Below are 21,693 nucleotides of genomic sequence, written 5' to 3'. Positions count from 1 at the left end.
CTGAATGAGGGCCTAAGGTGTTAACCCATTTCTTAATGGTAGTAACTGCTCCCCTTTAATTAGAATGACTTTACATAGGAAAATACAAAAAAACGAAATTATATAATTAAGCAGTGTGTACTGTATACTACAAAATATATTTAATTATAACGATATTAATAAGCCAAAATATGTCTACTTTAATCAAGGAAAGCCTGGTTTAATGTTGGCATTTTATTTTACCCTGCTTTGTCGCAGCCAGATACAGGTACAATGCCTTACGTTTTTTGTCAGACATTTTGTTTTAGAAGGAAAGTTTTGGTTTTATCAATTGCTTGTAGCCATATACTGATTGATTAAAATACAATTAGGGGACCAGTATACATTGTGGTAACAATTTAGGGAGTCAATATCCTGACAAATTTTATTTGTAAAACAGAAATGAATTAATGGTTAAAGATGAAAAAAACCCTATTATTTGCCACATTATACCCAGAAACCAGGTCTCTAATTTTAGTTCTTACATGACACACATGAAGCTGTAAGATGGAACAGCCTGATAGCAGGCTAGTGTGATAGCTGATTTACAAAGGAAGTAATGTGTCTACCTATGTGAGCACAGCACTATAAATGTACTATTTAGCTAAGTTCTTTATGTTATCTTATAAACATGAAAGAAAATATACACATTAAAACATAAAAATTCTTGTTAATGTACTGTATTTTCTTAGAGCTCTTCAGTATGTAGTTAACAGACGAATTTGACATACCCGATACATACGTCGTACACATAGGACATACATTTTGTACTCGTATACTTTGAGAGTATACAATGCTAAGATATATTCTTCAAAAACATCCAATTACCAGAGTCTAGGGTGAGGGTTGTCCTCTATAAACTGAGATGCGTCTTCAATCCCAACTTTCTCAATCAGTGCTCTGCTGTCTCGCAGGGATCGGATTTCAAAATTAATGATGTAATCCTTGTTAGGGTGTTCAGGATCCTGCTTGGGAAAATAATTGGTTATTTTATATTTCACACACACAAAAAAAATAAATCATATAATTGTGCATATGGCCCAAGACAATATATGGTGATACCGGATTATTCCGTTTTCTTCAAAACTTTATAGTGCAAAATTGGATGGCATATTGCTTTTAAACTGCATTTAAATCCCTGTACATTTACTACCCGTCCCTGAAGTGCAATAGACAGGCTGCCACCATGGGGCCCCCAGGTTGTCCCCCTGCCAAGTCAGGCTGATGGTTTATCCTCAGGTCTGGGAGCTGGACAACGAATTGCCCAGATGGATCTCTCCTCACAGAAGCAAACAGCGACTTTCACCATACAGTGCACACAGAGAAGAGAGTTTACGCAATTCTGTGTACCTATGATCGATTCAGATTCTGCCGGATCTCGATTTGCATGAAATGGGCTGAGACTCAGCCAAACATGCAAGAGCTTTGTCTTGTGGTAGTGTCATGGGTGTGTAGCTATAGCTCTGTGCGTTTCTGAGTAGTGCGTGCGGGGAATGGACGTCTGTTTCTGATGTATCTCCTGCACCTAGCATGGGGCTGGTGCTGTTATTTATGAGGACAGTTGCGGCGGTTGGTGTAAAACCAGTAGGTGGCCCGGCTTCCCGCTTGCAGAGGTCCCAGATTTTCACATTGGCTTTTCAGAATCTCGCAATTAACAGAAGGTAGTAAATCAGGCTTCCACAACTTCACGCAAAAACATTCACCTGGCATCCGACTCAAGTACTGTGTGTGTCCATGAGGTCCTCCTCACCAAGCAAAGTAACTCAGAATCAAGTACTATACGTGTCCATGAGATCCTCCTCACCAAGCAAGGCAACTCAGAATCAAGTACTATGTGTGTCCATGAGGTCCTCCTCACCAAGCAAGGCAACTCAGAATCAAGTACTATCTGTGTCCATGAGTTCCTCGTCACCAAGCAAGGACATCTTCAGATCAGAGATATGTAGACACTCACCATCTCCTTGTGAAACAAGCTCCAATGCGGGACCCTTCCGGAACTGTAAGACAGTTGGAAGCTGTCGCTTCTGAGTCCCGGATGTGGAAGCTGTGTTTAAGTTCTGTTCTAAGGAGGAAGATACCTGTACCAAACGTGTCAGGCCTTGGACCAAAACTAGCTTGTTGGCTGTAATGAGTGAGGGGGCAGAGGCCTTTGTCCCTGCACAAGAGAAGTGCTGTATTGCTTTATATTGGGGTGGAGGACATGAGATCTCTATTCGGCTCCCTGCTGGCATTCAGCTGCTTGGGGAGCTCTGTCATAGTCAGGGTGATTGCCCTAACCACGCTGGCTCCAACAGGTCAACAGGCGAACGAGGGTGCTGTGCCCCTGCCTGACACGTTGAACTTTTTTTGTTGTGCTTTTGCAGCTATTCCGGCTATTTGCCTACCACTGCAACCGACACCCCCTTATCTAATATTCTACAATAGCCAAAGGTGAATAAAAAAAAGTGGAGAGTGGCTATCTGAATCAAGCTGAAAACACTTAGGGCTTGATTCAGACTTGGGAATACAGAGAGATATCTCTCTCAACTGATCATCTTGGTGAAACCATGCTGCACTGCAGGTGGGGCAGATTTAAAATGTGCAGAGAGATTTAGATTTGGGAGGAATGTTTCCAAACTGACATCTAAATTGTAGAGCAATAATAAAGCTGTGCAGTATTTGTGGGCTACATGCAAAATCAGCCAGTATTTACCCCACATGTAAAAAAATTGATGTATTTACACACCTTGCATTGCAATATGGTTTGTTCAGGTTCACAGCTGAGAGAGATATCTCACTCTATTCCCAACTCTGAATCAAGCCCTTAGCTCTGGGCAGCTGCTGCTTCAGACTCTACCTCTGAGTGTTTGAGGTAAATCTTTGGTAGGCTTAGCAGTCTTGGAAACATGCCAAGAAGGAGGTTCTGTTGTCCGTATAGCAAAGAAAGAAGCTCTACAAGTTGGTGGTATGATGCTCAAGCATCCCGATCACATACCCAAGTCATTCACCATTCCCCCCCAGAGCGGATCCCATATAGGAAGACGGGCCATTGGCAGAAAAGAGGTGTCGGTCATGGCATCTCAATAGTCCACTTCTGACATCCTTAGATGCCGCTGAGGGATTAAATAGACCCAGTCAGTAGCCCCAGCAAGACCATGGCTGAATAAGGCATTAGAAAAAACGGAAGTAAGTATGAGACAGCCAATCAGGTATAGTAGGGGAGGACGCTGTGTTGAAGTGCTTATGTTAAAAATAACGTAGGGCCCTTGTACCCTTGCTATACCCCAGTGTTCCAATGTCCGCCATGGCTGAAGAAGGAAAACGTATTATGCATACAGAACATTATGTCCATTTAAGACAAAATAAACTCTTGATGCTTTTAATAATCAGAAGTGAAACGCGTGGAATGCGGAAACAGCATACAGTACATACCTTTAACAATTCGTCCAAAAGAACAGATTTTATTTCCAAGTCTTCAAAATTGCAAATATATCCTGATGTTTGAATGGGTTCCTGATACAAAGAGAGTATAATGTAATGTTAAAGAAGAACAAGTATAATAATCATAGTACAATATTCTGTGTAAAGTGCCGAGTAATTTGTGGCGATATATAAACAGGAATAAAAACAGTTAATTTGTTTACGCTAGTTGATTTGTATTTCTAAGGAAATTAGTTTATCCATATTTATTTAGCCTGTAATCATACACAGACTATCAGTACCCCTCAGCTATAAGGACTTAATAATTAAATACACAAATTCAGCAGTTTGGATATTACTCTGCTTCCAATACGTATGGAATAGTTTATATGCAAAGTGTAATTGTCACCCAGCTAGACAGAGTGGGAGCAGTCATATTGTGGTCAGAGCCGGTTTCAGTAGGATGGAGAAACTTCAATGAGACACGAGGCACTTTTTACCTCAGTGATGATGGCTACCTCTACTTTGTACATGCAACATGTAAACTTTAATAAAGAATTTTGCAGTAACTGTTTATTGTGGCTGTTCATTATAAATGTGTGTAAATATTTACCTCTGGATCCATGTTCCTGAACACATACATCCTAGTCTTCTCCATCAATGCTAGCAAGTCTGGGTTGTCGTTAGCCCATTTCATGTCCCAAACATCCTTGCGTTCAAACTTAAGCTGCTCGCTAACGATTCGCTGGCCTGCATCGTCCGTGTGTCTGGCTTCCAAATCCAGAAATGTGACTACTCCAGAAATATCTATGATAGCCAGGCGGCTGGAGAAGGTACAGTATGTATCAGTACAGACTCACATCATACGTTTCTTCGTTTAGCCAGATCTTATCCGCCTACATCTAGCCTCAATACACCATGCAGCGCGACTTGCCTGGCGTGAGTGAGCCGCCAGGTCCCGTGTTACTCTGTTAGCGTTGGGAGTCTTTTTTGCCGAAAATGCATCTGTTGCAATGCGATCGGGACTGCGCCGATTAATTTTGATATGCAAAACATTTGTCTGCCCATTTTCATTCTTCATGGACCTGCTTCCCATGTCCTAATTAGGGTCCCTACTGAATTTGGTGACAATCCGGTCTTTAGATCCAGCTACTGTACAGACGGCTCTGAATAGAGGAACTTTTAATTATGGCCCGCTTGTCTATGTAGCCTGTATCACTGTGTTAATGCTGGAATGTATGGGAGATATATCAGACGGCAGCCTGCTGAGTAACCGTAGCACACCCACCTGGAATTGCAGTTCATGCTCATCTGATGGGCCCGGCATCTCAGCCCATACTCCTGCACTAAAACCACGTTTGGGAGAGTGTATCTCTGTACCGCTCCAGACTCCCGCGCCTGTTGAAAGAATAAACAAGACAACTATAAGATAGATAATGATACAAACACCTACATATAAATGCCTCATTCCATCACGAGAATGCCTGGGGCATCTGAGATGCACTCAGTGTTATGATAATCTGGAAAACACATATCTAGAAGCTATGTGATAAAGTTATCCAACGCTGGTCTAATTAGTTACATAGAGGACAGGTATTCAGGTGTCCAATATAGATTGTGGCACCACCACTGCTGCAGCCCTAGACCACATAAGCTCTCAGTCATCTTTAGGAGAGTGATCGTATTACAAGAAAATGAGGAACAAGGACAAAATAGAGGTTGATCAACATGTATTAATCCAACTTAAGAGGCGGCCAATAGCATGGCAGAAATGTAAAGCAGACAGTGTTACATTATATCACACAATTATGGGTCTACTTTTCTTCATAGGTATGAGATTAGACCGTTATAAGAGAAACTGAGCAAGACGTACCACAATCAGGACTTTATCAGATGCCGTTATGCAGCAGATGGGATCTCTTGTTGCCTGAAATGGAAACACAACATTTATAGGCAAGACGCCAAACTACTGAAGAGAATGTAAATAATAGTAAAGGATGGAGACATGACCATTATTAGGCTAGCTAAGCCATTCACAGTGTAAGACAAAGGTAATCGGAAGAATGAAACACAAGATATTAGGGAAGTTTATGAATAATGATCCATGTTACCATTTCCATTGTGCAGATTTTATTCCCCTACACATCAAGTTTTACTTGCGAGAGATAAAATACTATATAGGATGTAATTAGGAAAGCTCCTGGGTTATGTTATATTGTTTAGCTATAAACCACAGATGTCATAGTGGCCACCGGTGAGGTTCCAATGACCTACTACCAAGTTCCCGCTGCCCAGAAAGGCTGAAGAGCCCCAGAGATTTTCAATATATTGTCTGGATGCTTCTATTGGAGGGAGGGGCATAGATTTTTCTACCCCTCTCCCATCTCTTCTTTTTCATCAAATCTTACACTGAGCAGTGTTAATGTAATGGGGAAGAGGGGAGGGGGGGGGGGGGGAATAAAGACCCAGACTGGCTAGAAAGGGCTGGTCTTCCAGAATTGCAGTGATGCAGGTGCCAACTCTGCCCAGTCCTGGTAATGGTTCCCCCTCTTTACTCACCTTCTGCTCGTCCTACTGGCCGCAAGCAGCATATTTCCAGCATGATCTGTGGTAATAACCATACATATGGCACCAGCAGCATATTTCCAGCATTATCTGAGGTAATAACAATATATATGGCACCAGCAGCATATTTCCAGCATTATCTGAGGTAATAACCATACATATGGCACCAGCAGCATATTTCCAGCATTATCTGAGGTAATAACCATATATATGGCACGGGCGGCATATTTCCAGCATTATCTGAGGTAAAAACAATATATATGGCACCAGCAGCATATTTCAAAAGATAATGAAGGAAATATGTGCATGGCTATAAGACATTTTCTGCTACTATGACCCATGCGCCGTAGAAATTTTTTCCTGCAGAAGGTGGATGGATATGTGCACACAGGGGCTGATACAGACCCGCTCGCGAGCGCAGGACGCTCGCAAGCGGGTCGATGGTGCCCGAATGCGCATGCGCACGACGGAGGGAGCTCCGTCATGCGCATGCGCGAGACCCGAATAACGACGGCCAAGCCGTCGTTATGGGTCTCGCACCAAAGGGGGCGTGCTGTCGATGTTGAGTGACAGCACGCCCCCTTTGGTGGGCGTGCTGGGGGCGTGGCTGCCAGACGGAGGCGTTCCCATGGGAACCCCTACCGTCTGGGGCCGGCCCCACTGACATCAGTAGTGATGTCAGTGGGAGTGATTTTGGCTCTGATCGAGCCAAAATCACTCCAGGGCTTGCGGCGGAGAGACCCTACCGCAGGGTCTCGTCGCAAGCCCGATGGTCGCGATGGTCTTGACCGTCGCGACCATCATCATAGACGCTCGCTATAGCTGTGGGTGGTAACCCACAGCTATGCGAGCGTCCATGAGGCCGCTCCAAGTTGAGGGAGGAGGGTCCTGATTCAGAGCGAGCGCTCTGGTCAGAGCGTTCAGCTCTGAATCTGGTCCACAGGCCCCATCCAGTCTTAAAATGCCTCTGTACATTCTTTAGTGATTGTGTGGAACAGAAGAGATAAAATGAAGGCAGTGATGCAGGGTGACAGACATTTGGATAGTGCTACCAGTCACTACCTCTCAGTATCAGACTCATTAGGCTGAAAGGATCAGGGGGCTGGTGGAAGTAACCCTTCCTGAACCTTTCAGCCTAACGAGTCTAAAGGTAATGTGAACTTTTTGGGAGACTTTTTTGGCCCAGACGTAAAATATTCAATCCTAGTAATCCTTGTTACATAAAAAAACATAATGCCTTCCTGACACTAATATACAACACAATGGCAAGAGTTGCCTGGGGAAGGAGGAGTTACTGACATCTGAGAGCATGTGATGAATCTGTGCATTATGATTGGTTGTTTCGGTTATTTCCAAGCTTTTGTATCATCGAATATCAAATTCACTTACTGCCACCACTTTACTGTAATCCAGAAGCCCATCCCCAGCTCCGGATGGTGCTTCATCAATGTGAAACATCCTGCAATACACAAACGGCAGGGATTAAACTATCCAATATATTATGTTATTGACATCCTGCATTTCTCCGTACATCTAAATGTTACAAACGCTTACCGTTCTCGCCCCTCTTTTCTGGTCCGTAGCAACTGATTAATCTCCATTGCCGTCAGCTTCTTTGCCACCCGATACTGCCAGACATAAAGGGTTTCCTTGGATGCTGCTACAACATGTGTTTTGGTCATGGTGACAAACAAGGGTACTGCCGAAAGAGGAATACGTTATTATTATTATCATTTATTTATATGGAGCCACAAGTGTTCTGCAGCGCCTTACAAAGTACATAAACAAGTGAACAAGAAACCAGTGACTTACAGTACAAAACAATGCAGGACAAGGACATGCTTTATACACATTGCTGCATCAGCGATTATAACACTCAATATAAGCAGCAGGGCGTCAGCTATCAAGTGTCCGCTGCCCTTGTGGGGAGTAAGGAGTAGAAGAAAGTATAAGGAGAAGCACATGAGGGCAGAGGGCCCTGCTCGTGAGAGCTTACATTCTAAAGGGGAGATAACAGCCTGGTCGCCAATACTGGAAGTATTCATTGTGTGGTTGTCGGCTGCTAGTAAATTTACCGTCACCCTATATGGCCTGATTCACTGCGGATTGCTATTGCGATCGCAACTGCGAATTTCGCACGCTGATGTGCTGCGAAAATATGCTAATGTTTGCAAAGCCAGCATAGAGATACCCACTACCGCTTTCACACACCCGTAAGGCCTCACAGACCTGCGTATACATCGGTACCATCGAGTAACGTCGGCCCCTCACGCACAATTACAACAGGTCTGACCTTACTCAGAAATTGCAACTGTCTTCTCAAGCAGTGAGTACTCAAGCTGCGTATGCCGTCGCAGTGGCTAATTTATGCACGCCCAAGTAACGGCAATCAAATGGACTGGCACGCTTGTGTTTCTACACCCACTCCCCCCGCCACCACCCCCAAACGCTGATATTACGTCCCTCGATCTGCGATGGCTTATCTGCGTAAGTGATCGCAATGCTATCTCATGCATGCGCACTGTGGTACATACGTATGCGCAGTACGTAGCATCGGCCGATCTCCGTGCGCTGTTGCGGTCCATAATGAATCAGGCCCGTAGTCTGAGCATTGGCTAAGCCAAGAATATGCGCTCTTCCACTTAACATTTCTAGAGTCTTATAGCTTCGTACACGGTGACCATCTCATTCAAGTTGCAGCAAAATACCATGAGAGTCCTGTATGGCCGATTTCTTATTATTCCTATAAATATGCAGTTGTAACATGACAGACAGAGACCTATGTATTAAATGTTGCATTTTAAAGATTCGAGGTAATATGTACAATTTTAAAAAATCCGTCTATGAATTCACAAAAGTTGTATTACTGATATTAAAATGTATTTAAGTTCATCTGCCTCTATGATATAACTAGCAAAGTTTTTATTTTAATCAGTGGTTCTCAAACGGTCACAGGTCACGTTTTCCAGGTAAAGGTCCTCCATACACCTAACGACGGATTGCGCCATCCTGTGATCGGATCAGGAATGCCGACCGGCAGCCATCGATGTTCCGTGATCCGTCAGACAATCAGTGAAATTCTCCATGTTAAATTTCACTGATTTGCTAATCACGATCAGATTTTGATCGCGATCGGTGAATCAGTGATCTCCAACATGTTGGATTTCACCGATACTGCAAGCCGGCATCTCTGAATGGAAGGAACGCTGCAATCCATCACTGGTGTATTGGGGCCTTAACCCAGCAGGTGCACAGGTGTATTCATTACTCACTGACACATTTTAAAATATCCACAAGTGGAGCTAATTATTTCACTTGTGAATCTGTGAGGAGACCTGAAAAACATGCACTGTCTGAGGTCCTGATGACCGAGTTTGAGAACCTGTGATTTAGATTATCTGTTGTTTCTTTGGGAAACCTTGGCTAACGTTTATTAGATAATATGAATCAAATAGCAGAAGCTATCAGCTACTGGAATAACATGTGCATACTGCCATTTTATTAACCCAGTGGTTCTCAAACTCGATCCTCAGGACCACGCACAGCGCAAGTTTTCCAGGTCACCTAGCAGGTGCGCAGGTGTATTCATTACCCATTGACATTATAAAAGATTCACAGGTGGAGCTAATCATTTCACTTGTGATTCTGTGAGGAGATCTGGAAAACATGAACTGTTCCGAGGACCAAGTTTGGGAACCACTGTATTAATCGATTTTGGATTTGAGACTCTCTTACACTTGTTACATGTTAAATGGTTTATAAATGATATCTCACAGGTGTCTCAATATATTTATTTTCCCACCAACACCATATAACTAGTGATAAAATCACAAATGTGGTCACTTTCAGGAATATGGATCTGCGACAAGCAGCATTAGTGAAGGAAGGAAACCTATTAGTTAGGTTGGTGGTTGCTTTCGCAAGTGTTACTAGGCAGCACTTTAATGTGTTTTACTGCAATAGTCATTAATGCAACAATCCACAAGCCTGCGTAATGAGGGACAGTGTCACCCTTCAATGTCCGTGCTTCCTTGATAGCGTTATGGCCGTTTTGCACATAAATATGCCCCCAATGTGACCTTCACCACAGTAAGTGCCTCCTGGTCAGGGCAGGATACAAAATGTAGTGAATTTTTAGCTCTCCCTATAAAATAAATAGAAAGGTAATAATAGTGGGGCTCTAAAGATACACTGTTTTCTCCGTGAGGGTCAACCCTGATTTATAGTGTTTATAACCTGGGAAATTAATTGATCCTTAGCGTTTGCTGGAGGAAAACAAACGGTGATATGTTTGCATTCCGCAGTGTTACAAAGGCCTCCTTTCCCCCTGTCTGGAGAGGAGCTTCTGGAGCTGGCACCTCCATGCTAAGGAGGAATTTTACAGGCGGAGGATAACACGGACAAACGCTGAACATTTGGCTCTGTTTACCGTGGAGCAATGAAAGGTCCATTTGTTATAGCGGAACTAGGAGGCCATTGGCTGCCAGAATGTACATATTGCTGCTTACTTTCTACACAAGGATGTAGGGAATATATTCTCACTTCTATAAGGCTGCTTCTATTTTAGAACATTATGCAATAAAATAGCACCTACTGCAAACCAAACCGGTGATTTATCACTGCTAATATTGTGCTACAAGAAGTAGCCCATACAGTGTTATGTGATGGTCTCTGAGTGCCGATCATACACAGTGCTGTACGCTCCTGCAGATCCCATACAGAGTGACATTGTGTAACCCTGTAACCTAGCACCTTACCTCTCAGATTATTATACTTCTCACATAGCTTACATTCCACAGCCTCACACTCCATGATCCATAGGAATGAACAGCGATGCTTTTGGCAGATGATAAACCATTATACTCCCTGTCTACTAAGCTACATTGTTAAACAGACACCAGAGAACAAACTTGCAGAATTAAACTAAATGGTCTTTTAGGCAAATATTATGGTTTCCTATGGTGTAAGCTTGTCCTAACATGCCACCATATGTACTTCGGGAAGCTGTAGAGAGGACAGCGCTGACCCCATAGAGCTGTCTACGAAAGCAGAAACAAGCCTATGATGTTCTGGTTGTGGTGTACAAGAATATAGCTGATTAAACAAATCTTCACCAGATGGGGGTGTGGTAGGCTGTATTTATTATTAAGTACTGTATCCTGTTTAAATGCTCACAGCTCTTATTAATAACACAACAGAACACCAGTGACACAAATCGGCTAGATTGTCCTTTGCTTTATGACGGGACTTGGTTTAGAATCAGATCATTGAAATATCCACAGCAGCAGCGGTGTCCAGTACTGCAACTGTGTAAGGGAGGACAGGGCTACTGACATGATGCCAGGAGAGGAACAGAGGCAGCAGGAAGCCACAGACAGAGTTATTTTGTAGAAAGAGAAGGGTCCCTAGCAGCACAGAGTATATCAGGAGGTGAGTGATGTGTTAGTGAGGACAAGGCAGCATGTGACAGGGGCAGTGAATTGATGTGAGGAAAGGAATGGAGGCAGCAGGAAGTCAGAGCCTGAGAGTTACAGTCAGGTCCATAAATATTGGGACATTGATAGAATTTTCATATTTTGGCCTCTATTCACCACCACAATGGCTTTGAAATGAAACAAACAAGATGTGCTTTAACTGCAGACTTTCAGATTTAATTTGAGGGTAATTACATCCAAAATCAGGTGAACGGTGTAGGAATTACAACGGTTTCTATATATGCCTCCCACTTTTTAAGGGGTCAAAAGTAATGGGACAAACTAAACAATCCTAAATCTAACTTTCACTTTTTAATACTTTGTTGCAAATCCTTTGCAGGCAATTACAGCCTGAAGTCTGGAACGCATAGACATCACCAGACGCTGGGTTTCATCCCTGGTGATGCTCTGCCAGGCCTCTACTGCAAATGTCTTCAGTTCCTGCTTGTTCTTGGGGCATTTTCCCTTCAGTTTTGTCTTCATCAAGTGAAATGCATGCTCAATCGGATTCAGGTCAGGGGATTGACTTGGCCATTGCATAACATTCCACTTTTTAGCCTTAAAAAAACTCTTTGGTTGCTTTTGCAGTATGCTTCGGGTCATTGTCCATCTGCACTGTGAAGCGCCGTCCAATGAGTTCTGAAGCATTTGACTGAATATGAGCATATAATATTGCCCGAAACACTTCAGAATTCATTCTGCTGCTTTTGTCAGCAGTCACATCGTTCCATTGGCAGCCATACATGCCCACGCCATGACACTACCACCACCATGCTTCACTGATGAGGTGGTATGTTTTGGATCATGAGCAGTTCCTTTCCTTCTCTTCTCTTCCCATCACTCTGGTTCAAGTTGATCTTTGTCTCATCTGTCCATAGGATGTTGTTCCAGAACTGTAATGGCTTTTTTAGATGTTTTTGGCAAACTCTAATCTGGTCTTCCTGTTTTTGTGGCTCACCAATGGTTTGCATCTTGTGGTGAACCCTCTATATTCACTCTTGTGAAGTCTTCTCTTGATTGTTGACTTTGACACATATACATCTACCTCCTGGAGAGTGTTCTTGATTTGGCCAACTCTTGTGAAGGGGTTTTTCTTCACCAGGGAAATAATTATTTTGTCATCCATCACAGTTGTATTCCGTGGTCTTCCGGGTCTTTTGGTGTTGCTGAGCTCTCTTGTGCGTTCTTTCTTTTTAAGAATGTTCCAAACAGTTGATTTGGCCACACCTAATGTTTTTGCTATCTCTCTGATGGGTTTGTTTTGATTTTCCAGCCTAATGATGGCTTGCTTCACTGATCGTGACAGCTCTTTGGATCTTATGTTGAGAGTTGACAGCAACTGATTCCAAATGCAAATGTCACACCTAGAATCAACTCCAGACCTTTTACCTGCTTAATTGATAATGAAATAACGAGGGAATAGCCCACACCTGTCCATGAAATAGCTTTTGAGTTGATAGTCCCATTACTTTTGGCCCCTTAAAAAGTGGGAGGCACATATTGAAACCGTTGTAATTCCTACACCGTTCACCCGATTTGGATGTAATTACCCTCAAATTAAATCTGAAAGTCTGCAGTTAAAGCACATCTTGTTTGTTTCATTTCAAAACCATTGTGGTGGTGAATAGAGGCCAAAATCTCAAAATTCTGTCAATGTCCCAATATTTATGGACCTGACTGTATATAGTGGAAGGAGCAGGATACCCAGCAGCACAGAGTATATCAGGAGATGATTCATGTGTTAGTGAGGACAGGGCAGCATGTGACCGAGGCAGTGACATGATGTGAGAAGGGGAATGGAGGCAGCAGGAAGCCACAGACTGAGGGGTATATTTACTAAATTGCGGGTTTTTAGAATTGGAGATGTTGTCCATAGCAACCAGGCAGCTTTTATTTAACATTCATCTAGTACCTTCTAGAAGATAATAGCTAAAATCTGATTGGATGCTATGGGCAACATCTCCATTTCTAAAAACCCACACTTTAGTAAATATAACCCTGAGAGTTATAAAGTAGAAGGAGCAGGGTCCCCAGCAGCACAAAGTATATCAGGAGATTAGTGATGTGTTAGTGAGGACAGGGCTGCATGTGACAGGGGCAGTGACAGGATGTGAGGAGGGAATAGAGTCATCAGAGAGCCACAGACTATTAATGTGAAGCTCCTGTTACTATATTTGCCCATCGTCATCAATTCAACAGCAAGCAAGAGACACCATTGCAAATATTTTTCAATAAACTTTAAAAGTATATATGTTTCTGGTTTGTAATGTATTAGTAGTAGTTGGAGCATTGTTTTGCATTACGTTATGATTAGCGGTGCTGCAAATACGGTAACATAATTTATAAGTGTAAACAATCTAACTGAAATAGAAATGGTTACACCAATTTTGTTTTAAAAAAAGAAAACCCTTCACATTTAGTTCTGAATGAGTAAAGTTGGGACATCTTTCTGCAAATATGTTGGACTTCCAGTTAAAGGCATCCATATATCAGCAATTGTGCAATTTGCAATCGATTGTGTATAATAATCTTTCCCTTTTTCAATCGATTGTGGCAATTCTGCAATCGATTGAAAAAGGGAAAGATTTTTATACACAATCGATTGCAAATTGCATGATTGCTGCAATCAATTGCTGATGTATGGGGGCCTTTAACTAACCATTCCCAAGATCAAGCAGTCACCTGGTGCTGACAACCAATTAGGAAGGAAGGTAGGGGGAGTATATAACAAAGGTTGTCGAGAGCATGTTAATAGAAAATCAGATAAACCTGGAGTGGGATATCCCCTTTAAATTACATGTTGGTACCTTACCCAGGTCTATGTATTTAGAATCCAATGGGGTTCCAATGGAATTGCACAAAACCAGCACATACTAGGAACAAAGAGAATAAAAGTACAGTAAGTAAAAACAAAGATACAGAGATAGACTGTAAAGCTACGGCCCAACATATCTTATCTGCGGTACACATCAGAACGATGTAATGAAGGACGGAACACTCCCTCGTTCCGTTCTTCATTACCTTGCCAGTCGCCACATGCGATATTGTCCGGTTGGCCGTGCAGCACGGGCGACCAAAAGATTTTGGTGACGACCGCGGGAGCATACAGATTGGGCGTACACACTGAGCAATCCAGCTGATATTTTGTTCCGATTCGGCCGAAAACAACATATCGGGCCGATATCTCTCCAGTGTGTACCCAGCTTAAGGCTTCTCCACACTGGATCTGATTTTTAGTCACATGCAACACTGTACGCGGCTGCATATAGCAATTTTCTGCTTACTGCGCACGCATCCCGGGCTGTATATGCATATTTGCAAACGGATCTCCGGCGTTCCTCTGCCGACGCTAAATGTGCTGCATCAATGAAATACAGGCTACAGTCTCGCGGGTGTATTGGGGTGTGTCGTGGAGCCAGAGTTACTTACTATTCTGAGTCATGTGCATGCATTCTAGATGCCAAATTCAGACGGATCTCCTGCACTTGGCATGGGTTAGGTGCACGCTTCAGTCATAATAATGACAGCTCATCTCACGTACAGAAAAAGTGGGGCGGTGCGATGAATACGCATTAGGACGTGCGTGTAGTGGCATTAGTATTCTCTTAGCAATACATTTGCATTCAGAATGCCAATGGATTCTGGCCTACTTGTAACTCGGGACATTGCAAAGTCATTTTTTTTTTTTTACTGTATAAAATTATTTTTAAAAAAAAGTACCCAAACTATAGATTTTGTTTTATTATTAAAATACGTACATAGCCATTTAAACCTGAATCAGTATACCTTTATTAACAAATATGCAGATTTGCTAATAAACTTAAATAAAACAAAAAACATAAATTTTTCATTAAAAAAAAAATCACCAGTTAAGTGGTTAATTACAATTTATTGACACAGGATTAGCTCATGTTAGAGGGCAATAGTGGTACAAAGGAATGTATGCAGATTAGAATAACCGAGAATATATTACTCTTCCACATTAAAACAAAATGTTAAACTTCACCATTATTATTAATTGTGTAAATATCACATTACTGTGTATATGTAGTTAGCAGGACTTACCTAAAAAGCAAAAAGCAGCTGTGCAATACCGTACAACTCATACTAATACAGAAGGGTGCGTCTGATATATATATATATCTCCTGACCGCATAGCAGATCGCAGATCTAAGTGCTGCGTCCTAAGATGCAGCATCATCAGATCTTCTGCATTACCATCGGCAATCTGGGTAACCCTGAGGTTACTCAGATTGCCCCTTGCAGCTCTGTGGCCGAAGCCGGGAAGTCTGAATCGGAAGACGCAGACCCTGGCCTGGCCATGCCCCCGTTTAGTAGAATGGTCCCAGTTACTGCCCCCCTGAACGCCGCAGTATGTCAGGCTACGGCCATCGGGTTTCTGTACTAATCTGAATCAGGCCCAATGTCCAGAAATAAAATAAATCAGATTAAACAGGTGAAGAACACAATTAAGCCTAAAGAGCTTTAGTATTAGTAACACTTATTTATAGAACACAATTATATTCCAATCTTATTTAGAACTGGGAAGAAATACAACAAGACTAAGGGCATCATTTAGTAACGAGTTTTATCACCAAAACGAGTGATAACTGTCACTGTGTATGATAAATGGTGCTCCAGCCAATCAGCTCCCAACTGTCAACTGTTAGAAATATGACAGTTGGGAGCTGATTGGCTGGAGCACCATTATCATACACAGTGACATTTATCACTCGTTTTGGTGATAAAACTCGTTAATAAATGGAGGCCATAGTATTAAGAGAGCGAGTTGTAGGAGGAACCTGCTCACAGGCTTACTATCTATAGACACACTTGTCCACCCTCCCGGAAGTCGCGGGAAGCTCCCGATTTTTCGGATACCTGCCACACCCCCCGGAAGGGTAGGCACTTCTCCCGCATTCTGCCCACTTCCTAGTGAAGTGGGCAGAATGGGAAGAATATTAACAGAGATTGGTGGGGCCGTGCGTTGGGGGCGGGGCCTAATGATGCAATTCTATGATTCTATTTTAAATATCCACCACTCCGCCCATCTGCTTCTCCTCCACAGGCTTCTCCAGGGGAGGAGAATTTAAAAGTCGGCAAGTATGTCTATAGGGCAGCTGCTTTATACATGACGATGAGTGCTCGCATGGGTAAAATGTGATCCAATCGCACAGCACTGTTGATCTAGAAGTCAGAAAGGCCTAAATACTAAAATGCAGGTTTTTTAGGAATGAAGATATTTCCCATAGCAACCAATTTGATTCTATTTATTTATCTAGCACCTTCAAGAGGATAATAGCTAGAATCTGATTGGTTGCTATGAGCAACAACGTCTGAAAACAAAAAAAACCCTGCACTTTAGTAAATATACCCCAGAGTTTAAATATGGTGGTAATCGGTTACAATAGAAATGAGGGATGTTAGTCAGGTATAATACCCTAGGCAGGTTAAAAAAGCCAGGTAAAAGCCCTGCAATCAGGAATGGGAGCAGGTAAAAATTATAGATAAGAGACACAGATCTTGTGCAGAGCGGGGGGGTCAAGCAGGCAGATATATTTAGACAAATGAAGAGATGACTCTTGGCACAATGGTAGAAGTGTTGTATTTAGGATTCTGTAAGGCACAGGAATCCAATATAGGGACAAACAGAGGGCCTGATTCAGACCCGCTCGCTAGATGAGACCGCTCGCTCCCAGCGTATGGAAATTCAGCTAAGTGACGTCAAGGCAGGCAATCGCTCGGCAAGGCATTAGCACGCCCACTATATCTTGGCGAGCAATCAGTTTGTGTTTACAAATGCCCACCAGCCTGTCTTTAGCCACCCACTAGCGTACGTCATCTCCAGGAAGTATCTACAACCATCGGTACATCGGCTTCCATCGAATCTGACCGCAGCGCTTGCGGTTGACTGTACCCTACCGCAAGCACTTCAGTGTAAAAGTGACGCTGCCTGTTAATTATGCACGCCTCTGAAACGGCATTGAAACACTCTGGCACGCCTGTGTCCGCAAATCCACTCCTCCGTTACTACAGCCCTGCCCCAGTTACCACCCACAAATGGACTCTCCTGTCACTCATTCCACTGGGCTGTCTTTGCAGGGCAAGCGAGCGCATCCTGATCGCTCGTACTAGTTTGCACACGCACACTGCGAACTATACACATGCACACATTAGCGAACATCGCCAGCAACAAGCGAGCACTTGCTAGCGAGCAGGTCTGAATCAGGTCCAGAGCACTGTAGCAGTAGACAGATGTATTGCAAGTCTAGCTATGCACAGATTGTAGGTATAAAAGTCCAGTCAGGGGAAGACCAGTGAGGAGGGAATTGCAATAGCCAACATGGGATATTATGGGCCTGATTAATAGGCGGACACAGTTGTAGCCGCTGGTGCATTGTTTGAAGAGTTGTGGCAGCGCTCATATGCAAATGCCAGTTTCAGCCTTCCCCTTGTGTAACTACCATGTGCAAGCCCTGACACTTTCACTGTCCGTGCACGCTGTAAGACTGCCGATGGTTCTGGACAATCCACCATCGACGCACCATCGACACTTGCTCTGCTCCTGAGAATGCAGCTGCTTTCTCTGACGCGACCTCAACACTCCCTTTTTTTTTGCATTCACTTCAGGCCACCTCCCAGGAAGCATACTAGTAACGCCCATGGTGCCTCGCCATTTCCGATACCAGCGGCTCCGTACGCAGACAGCTCATCAGTGCGTACACTCAGGGTAACGCATGCGCTGTTGGGCTTTTCAGAATATTTAACGCATGTGCAGTAGTAAATAATTGCTCAACTGCGCAAACATCGCCAGGACTCCGCCAGTGGACCCCAGGAGAGCCAGGACTCCGCCAGTGGACCCCAGGAGAGCCAGGACTCCGCCAGTGGACCCCAGGAGAGCCAGGACTCCGCCAGTGGACCCCAGGAGAGCCAGGACTCCGCCAGTGGACCCCAGGAGAGCCAGGACACAGCCAGTGGACCCCAGGAGAGCCAGGACACAGCCAGTGGACCCCAGGAGAGCCAGGACACAGCCAGTGGACCCCAGGAGAGCCAGGACTCAGCCAGTGGACCCCAGGAGAGCCAGGACTCAGCCAGTGGACCCCAGGAGAGCCAGGACTCAGCCAGTGGACCCCAGGAGAGCCAGTGGACCCCAGGAGAGCCAGGACTCAGCCAGTGAACCCCAGGAGGAAACAATGAGTGAAGGAAGAATTAAAAATGGAAAAATGTAGTGGGGGTGAGTTATAGAGCCTGATTTTGAGTCAGACGCAAATGCAGCTGCAATTGCCACTTTTGCTGCAGAAGCATCTGCGTCTTTATGCTAATGTTGGTACAAATTTCTTAGCCTGTGTAAAAAGCGTGTGTCCAAATGTGCATGGACTGAGCCCACTTGCAGCATCTATAGACGTCCTGTTACCATCCAGTGCGTCTTTAGAGTGACACACCATTGGCGTACCATCAAACGCACTATTGAATACTTGCACTATTGCTATGGTAGGTGCAGTTTTTTCACCTTAGTATGGCCTCCTATTTGAGCAGTAGCGCGTCTCTGTACACAGTCGCTTTCCGCGACACACCTAAAACACTCCCATAAGATGCAACATTAGCGTGTGTCTGTTTTCCTACCCCTCTGTTACCTCCCACCTAAATTCTCAATCCGTGCTTCCAAATCTGTACTGCGTCCCTGTGCATAGATAATATGGACATATGCGCTTTATCACTGAGAAGCACACGCAGTAGTAAAAGCATCGACCGCTTGTTTCCATATGGGCATTGCGTCGGACTCAGCATCACGCCCATATACTCACAATAAATGTATATTTGGGTCACCTTTAACACTAGTATGTTCCATTATAGATCAGACCAGATTTAAGTAAGCTGCTATAGCCTTAAGACAGAAGTTCTTAGGAGAACCATGAAGAGCAGAGTAAGATTAGGACTTGATGCACCAAAGCAGGTTACCGTGATTTTCTACACACTGCAAACCCCAATTGTACAGCACAACGGAAAATGCTGGCGCTCTATAAATAAATGTTAATAAACATGAACACCTACCTCATGCAATTCAGGGTAATGGGCCCAAACAGCAGTGAGGAATGCATCTGAGTAATGGACAATATGCTTACCGCTCTATAAGCACAGACTGCACTGTGTGTAAGGTGCAAGAGAGGAAGGCCCACTCCGTGCAAGCTGGAGCCTCAGCCGCACAGCAGAGACAGGGCTGCAGTGTATAACATGTCAGTTTCTGTACTCTCCCCCATGGTCATCTGCTTCATCTTACTCCCCAGGAGGAAAAAAAACTCTTGGTTATGTGTGGCCCTCACAAGTGCCAGCTATCAATGACAGGCCGGGGTTCCTGGTGCTTCCTGGTTTGAGTATAGTAAGAGCAGCCCAATCTGCATGTAGCCTATCCTTTCTGCTGGTGCAATGACATCCAGATATGTGGGATCTAACAGAAGCAGCTCCATTAGATCCAGTTTGCAGTGAATCTTTTAGTGCTGGAACAAGGAATGATAATTAAACAAACTGAACTCTCCGTAACTGAATTATAATGGGGCCCGCACATCTAGGCTGCATCGGGACAATCCCCTGTTCTGCCAAAGGCGGGGGACCGGAGAAATCCAACATGTTGGACAGTCTTGATTCAGACCAGAAAATGTCCGGAATATGAAAGTCTGGGAATTTTTTACATATTTAGGGCCTCATTCATATTCTTGTAATCGCTCGTTACTAATCTTAAATTGTGCTCCGACCAATCAGCTCCTTTCCCGACCAATCAGCTCCTTTCTGTCATGTGTGAAAAATAAAAGTTAGGAGCTGATTGGCTGGAGCACCATGTAAGATGAGTAACGAGTGATAATAAGAATGTCACTCGTTGATAAATGAGGCCCTTAATTTCCTCGATTTCCCTGACGGATCGACGAACGGCATCGGCAGAGCGAGGAATTGGGCCGTAGATGTATGGCCAGCCATGAGAGTAAGTAAAGCAATATGAAATAATTGAAAATAAACAAATAAAAGCCATGCAGCTTGCTTTCACAGTTCCATCACTCCTACAAATGTCAATAAAACATTAGGGATGAGAGAGAGCTACGTGAATACATATTTAAGCTAAGGATATCCTTCAGAAGAAGGTAAGGATCAATAAGGGTTGAGGTAACAATATGTCTAAAAATGGGGCAGACTAGATGGGGCAAGTGGTTCTTATCTGCCGTCAAATTCTATGTTACTAATTCCTAGGCGTGCACTAGCTGTGTACAAATTACAAAATGCAGGATCTTGTATTCATTTTAGTGCCCCCATACTATAGCGGTATCAGAATTCATACATACAGCATATAAAATGTAGGGATATTACCTTAGCTCTGTTAGTTTCTGCTTCATTGTCGTCCTGTAGGGAAGATTAAGGACAGTATGAAAACACACAGAGCATCCAGCTATACTGACACAAGCTCAGGATAAAGCTGTGCCCTGTATACAGCATTCTCTCTATACCACTCATCAGAACACCTATACATTACATGGCAAATATGGCTATTGTAACATGCCAATGCCTTCATGATTGCATAAATATGACAATAATTGCACTGGCTGCAGTATTCCTGTATGTCATGCTTGGAGCACTGTGCGCTCTCAGTTTTACCCCGATTGTACCTGGTACCAGCTTTGTGGCAGTATTAATGCCATATATGTGTACAAAACAGAAAGACTTGTCATCAGCGCCAACAATAATATACTGCAAATATGGGTGTATTTAGCAAATAACAATTCTAGATTTTGCCTAATGGATGCTTCCAATGAAGGCTATGTGGTATGTTGGGTGCAGTGGTGTTGGGTGTGGCTCACAAGCCAGCCCTGGCCTAGATGTTACTCTCTGTACCTGAATGTGGGTGCAGTATGCTATAATGTAATAGTGTGTTGGGCAAATGTGCTAGTGTAGGACTTGCAGAGAATTGGGATCCCCTGATGAAGGGCTGCAAGCTTAAATGTTTTGATCAGAACATGAACAAAATCCCTATGCTGTTATGCGCTAGATACGCCCAGATTAGCAGCATATTATTGTTAGCGCCGATAGCAAAGGCCTGTATTTTATATAACTGTGTAGAGCATCCAGCACATGGATGGTGACATCATACAGAGTAGCTCACCTTCTAATGTTCACACACTAGTATAACACTTATCGGAATGTGCAATTATTACACATACTACTACACATTTTGTATTTGTAAAAAGTCTAGTGT

The 21,693-nt window shown here is 43.5% G+C and overlaps 1 protein-coding gene across 3 annotated transcripts in view; it reads right to left on the bottom strand.

Annotated features, from left to right (window-relative positions):
• The window catches only part of WDR35 (WD repeat domain 35), a 138,366-nt gene that overhangs the window by 60,047 nt on the left and 56,626 nt on the right, over positions 1-21,693 (bottom strand). For all 3 annotated transcript variants that reach the window (XM_088468143.1, XM_088468142.1, XM_088468141.1), the window contains exons 11-19: positions 20,811-20,843; positions 14,269-14,329; positions 7,537-7,681; positions 7,372-7,441; positions 5,291-5,344; positions 4,706-4,815; positions 4,031-4,241; positions 3,430-3,510; positions 847-983 (exon numbers count right to left, since the gene is read on the bottom strand). In XM_088468143.1, the coding sequence (XP_088324269.1) occupies positions 847-983; positions 3,430-3,510; positions 4,031-4,241; positions 4,706-4,815; positions 5,291-5,344; positions 7,372-7,441; positions 7,537-7,681; positions 14,269-14,329; positions 20,811-20,843 (902 nt within the window). The remainder of the gene's footprint in view (positions 1-846; positions 984-3,429; positions 3,511-4,030; positions 4,242-4,705; positions 4,816-5,290; positions 5,345-7,371; positions 7,442-7,536; positions 7,682-14,268; positions 14,330-20,810; positions 20,844-21,693) is intronic.

This window comes from Taudactylus pleione, unplaced genomic scaffold (assembly GCF_031769625.1).
Source record: "Taudactylus pleione unplaced genomic scaffold, aTauple2 ptg000081l, whole genome shotgun sequence".
NCBI classification, from domain to species: Eukaryota; Metazoa; Chordata; class Amphibia; order Anura; family Myobatrachidae; genus Taudactylus; species Taudactylus pleione.
The sequence above is the reverse complement of the archived record's forward strand: the minus strand, read 5'-3'. Positions and strand labels throughout refer to the sequence as shown.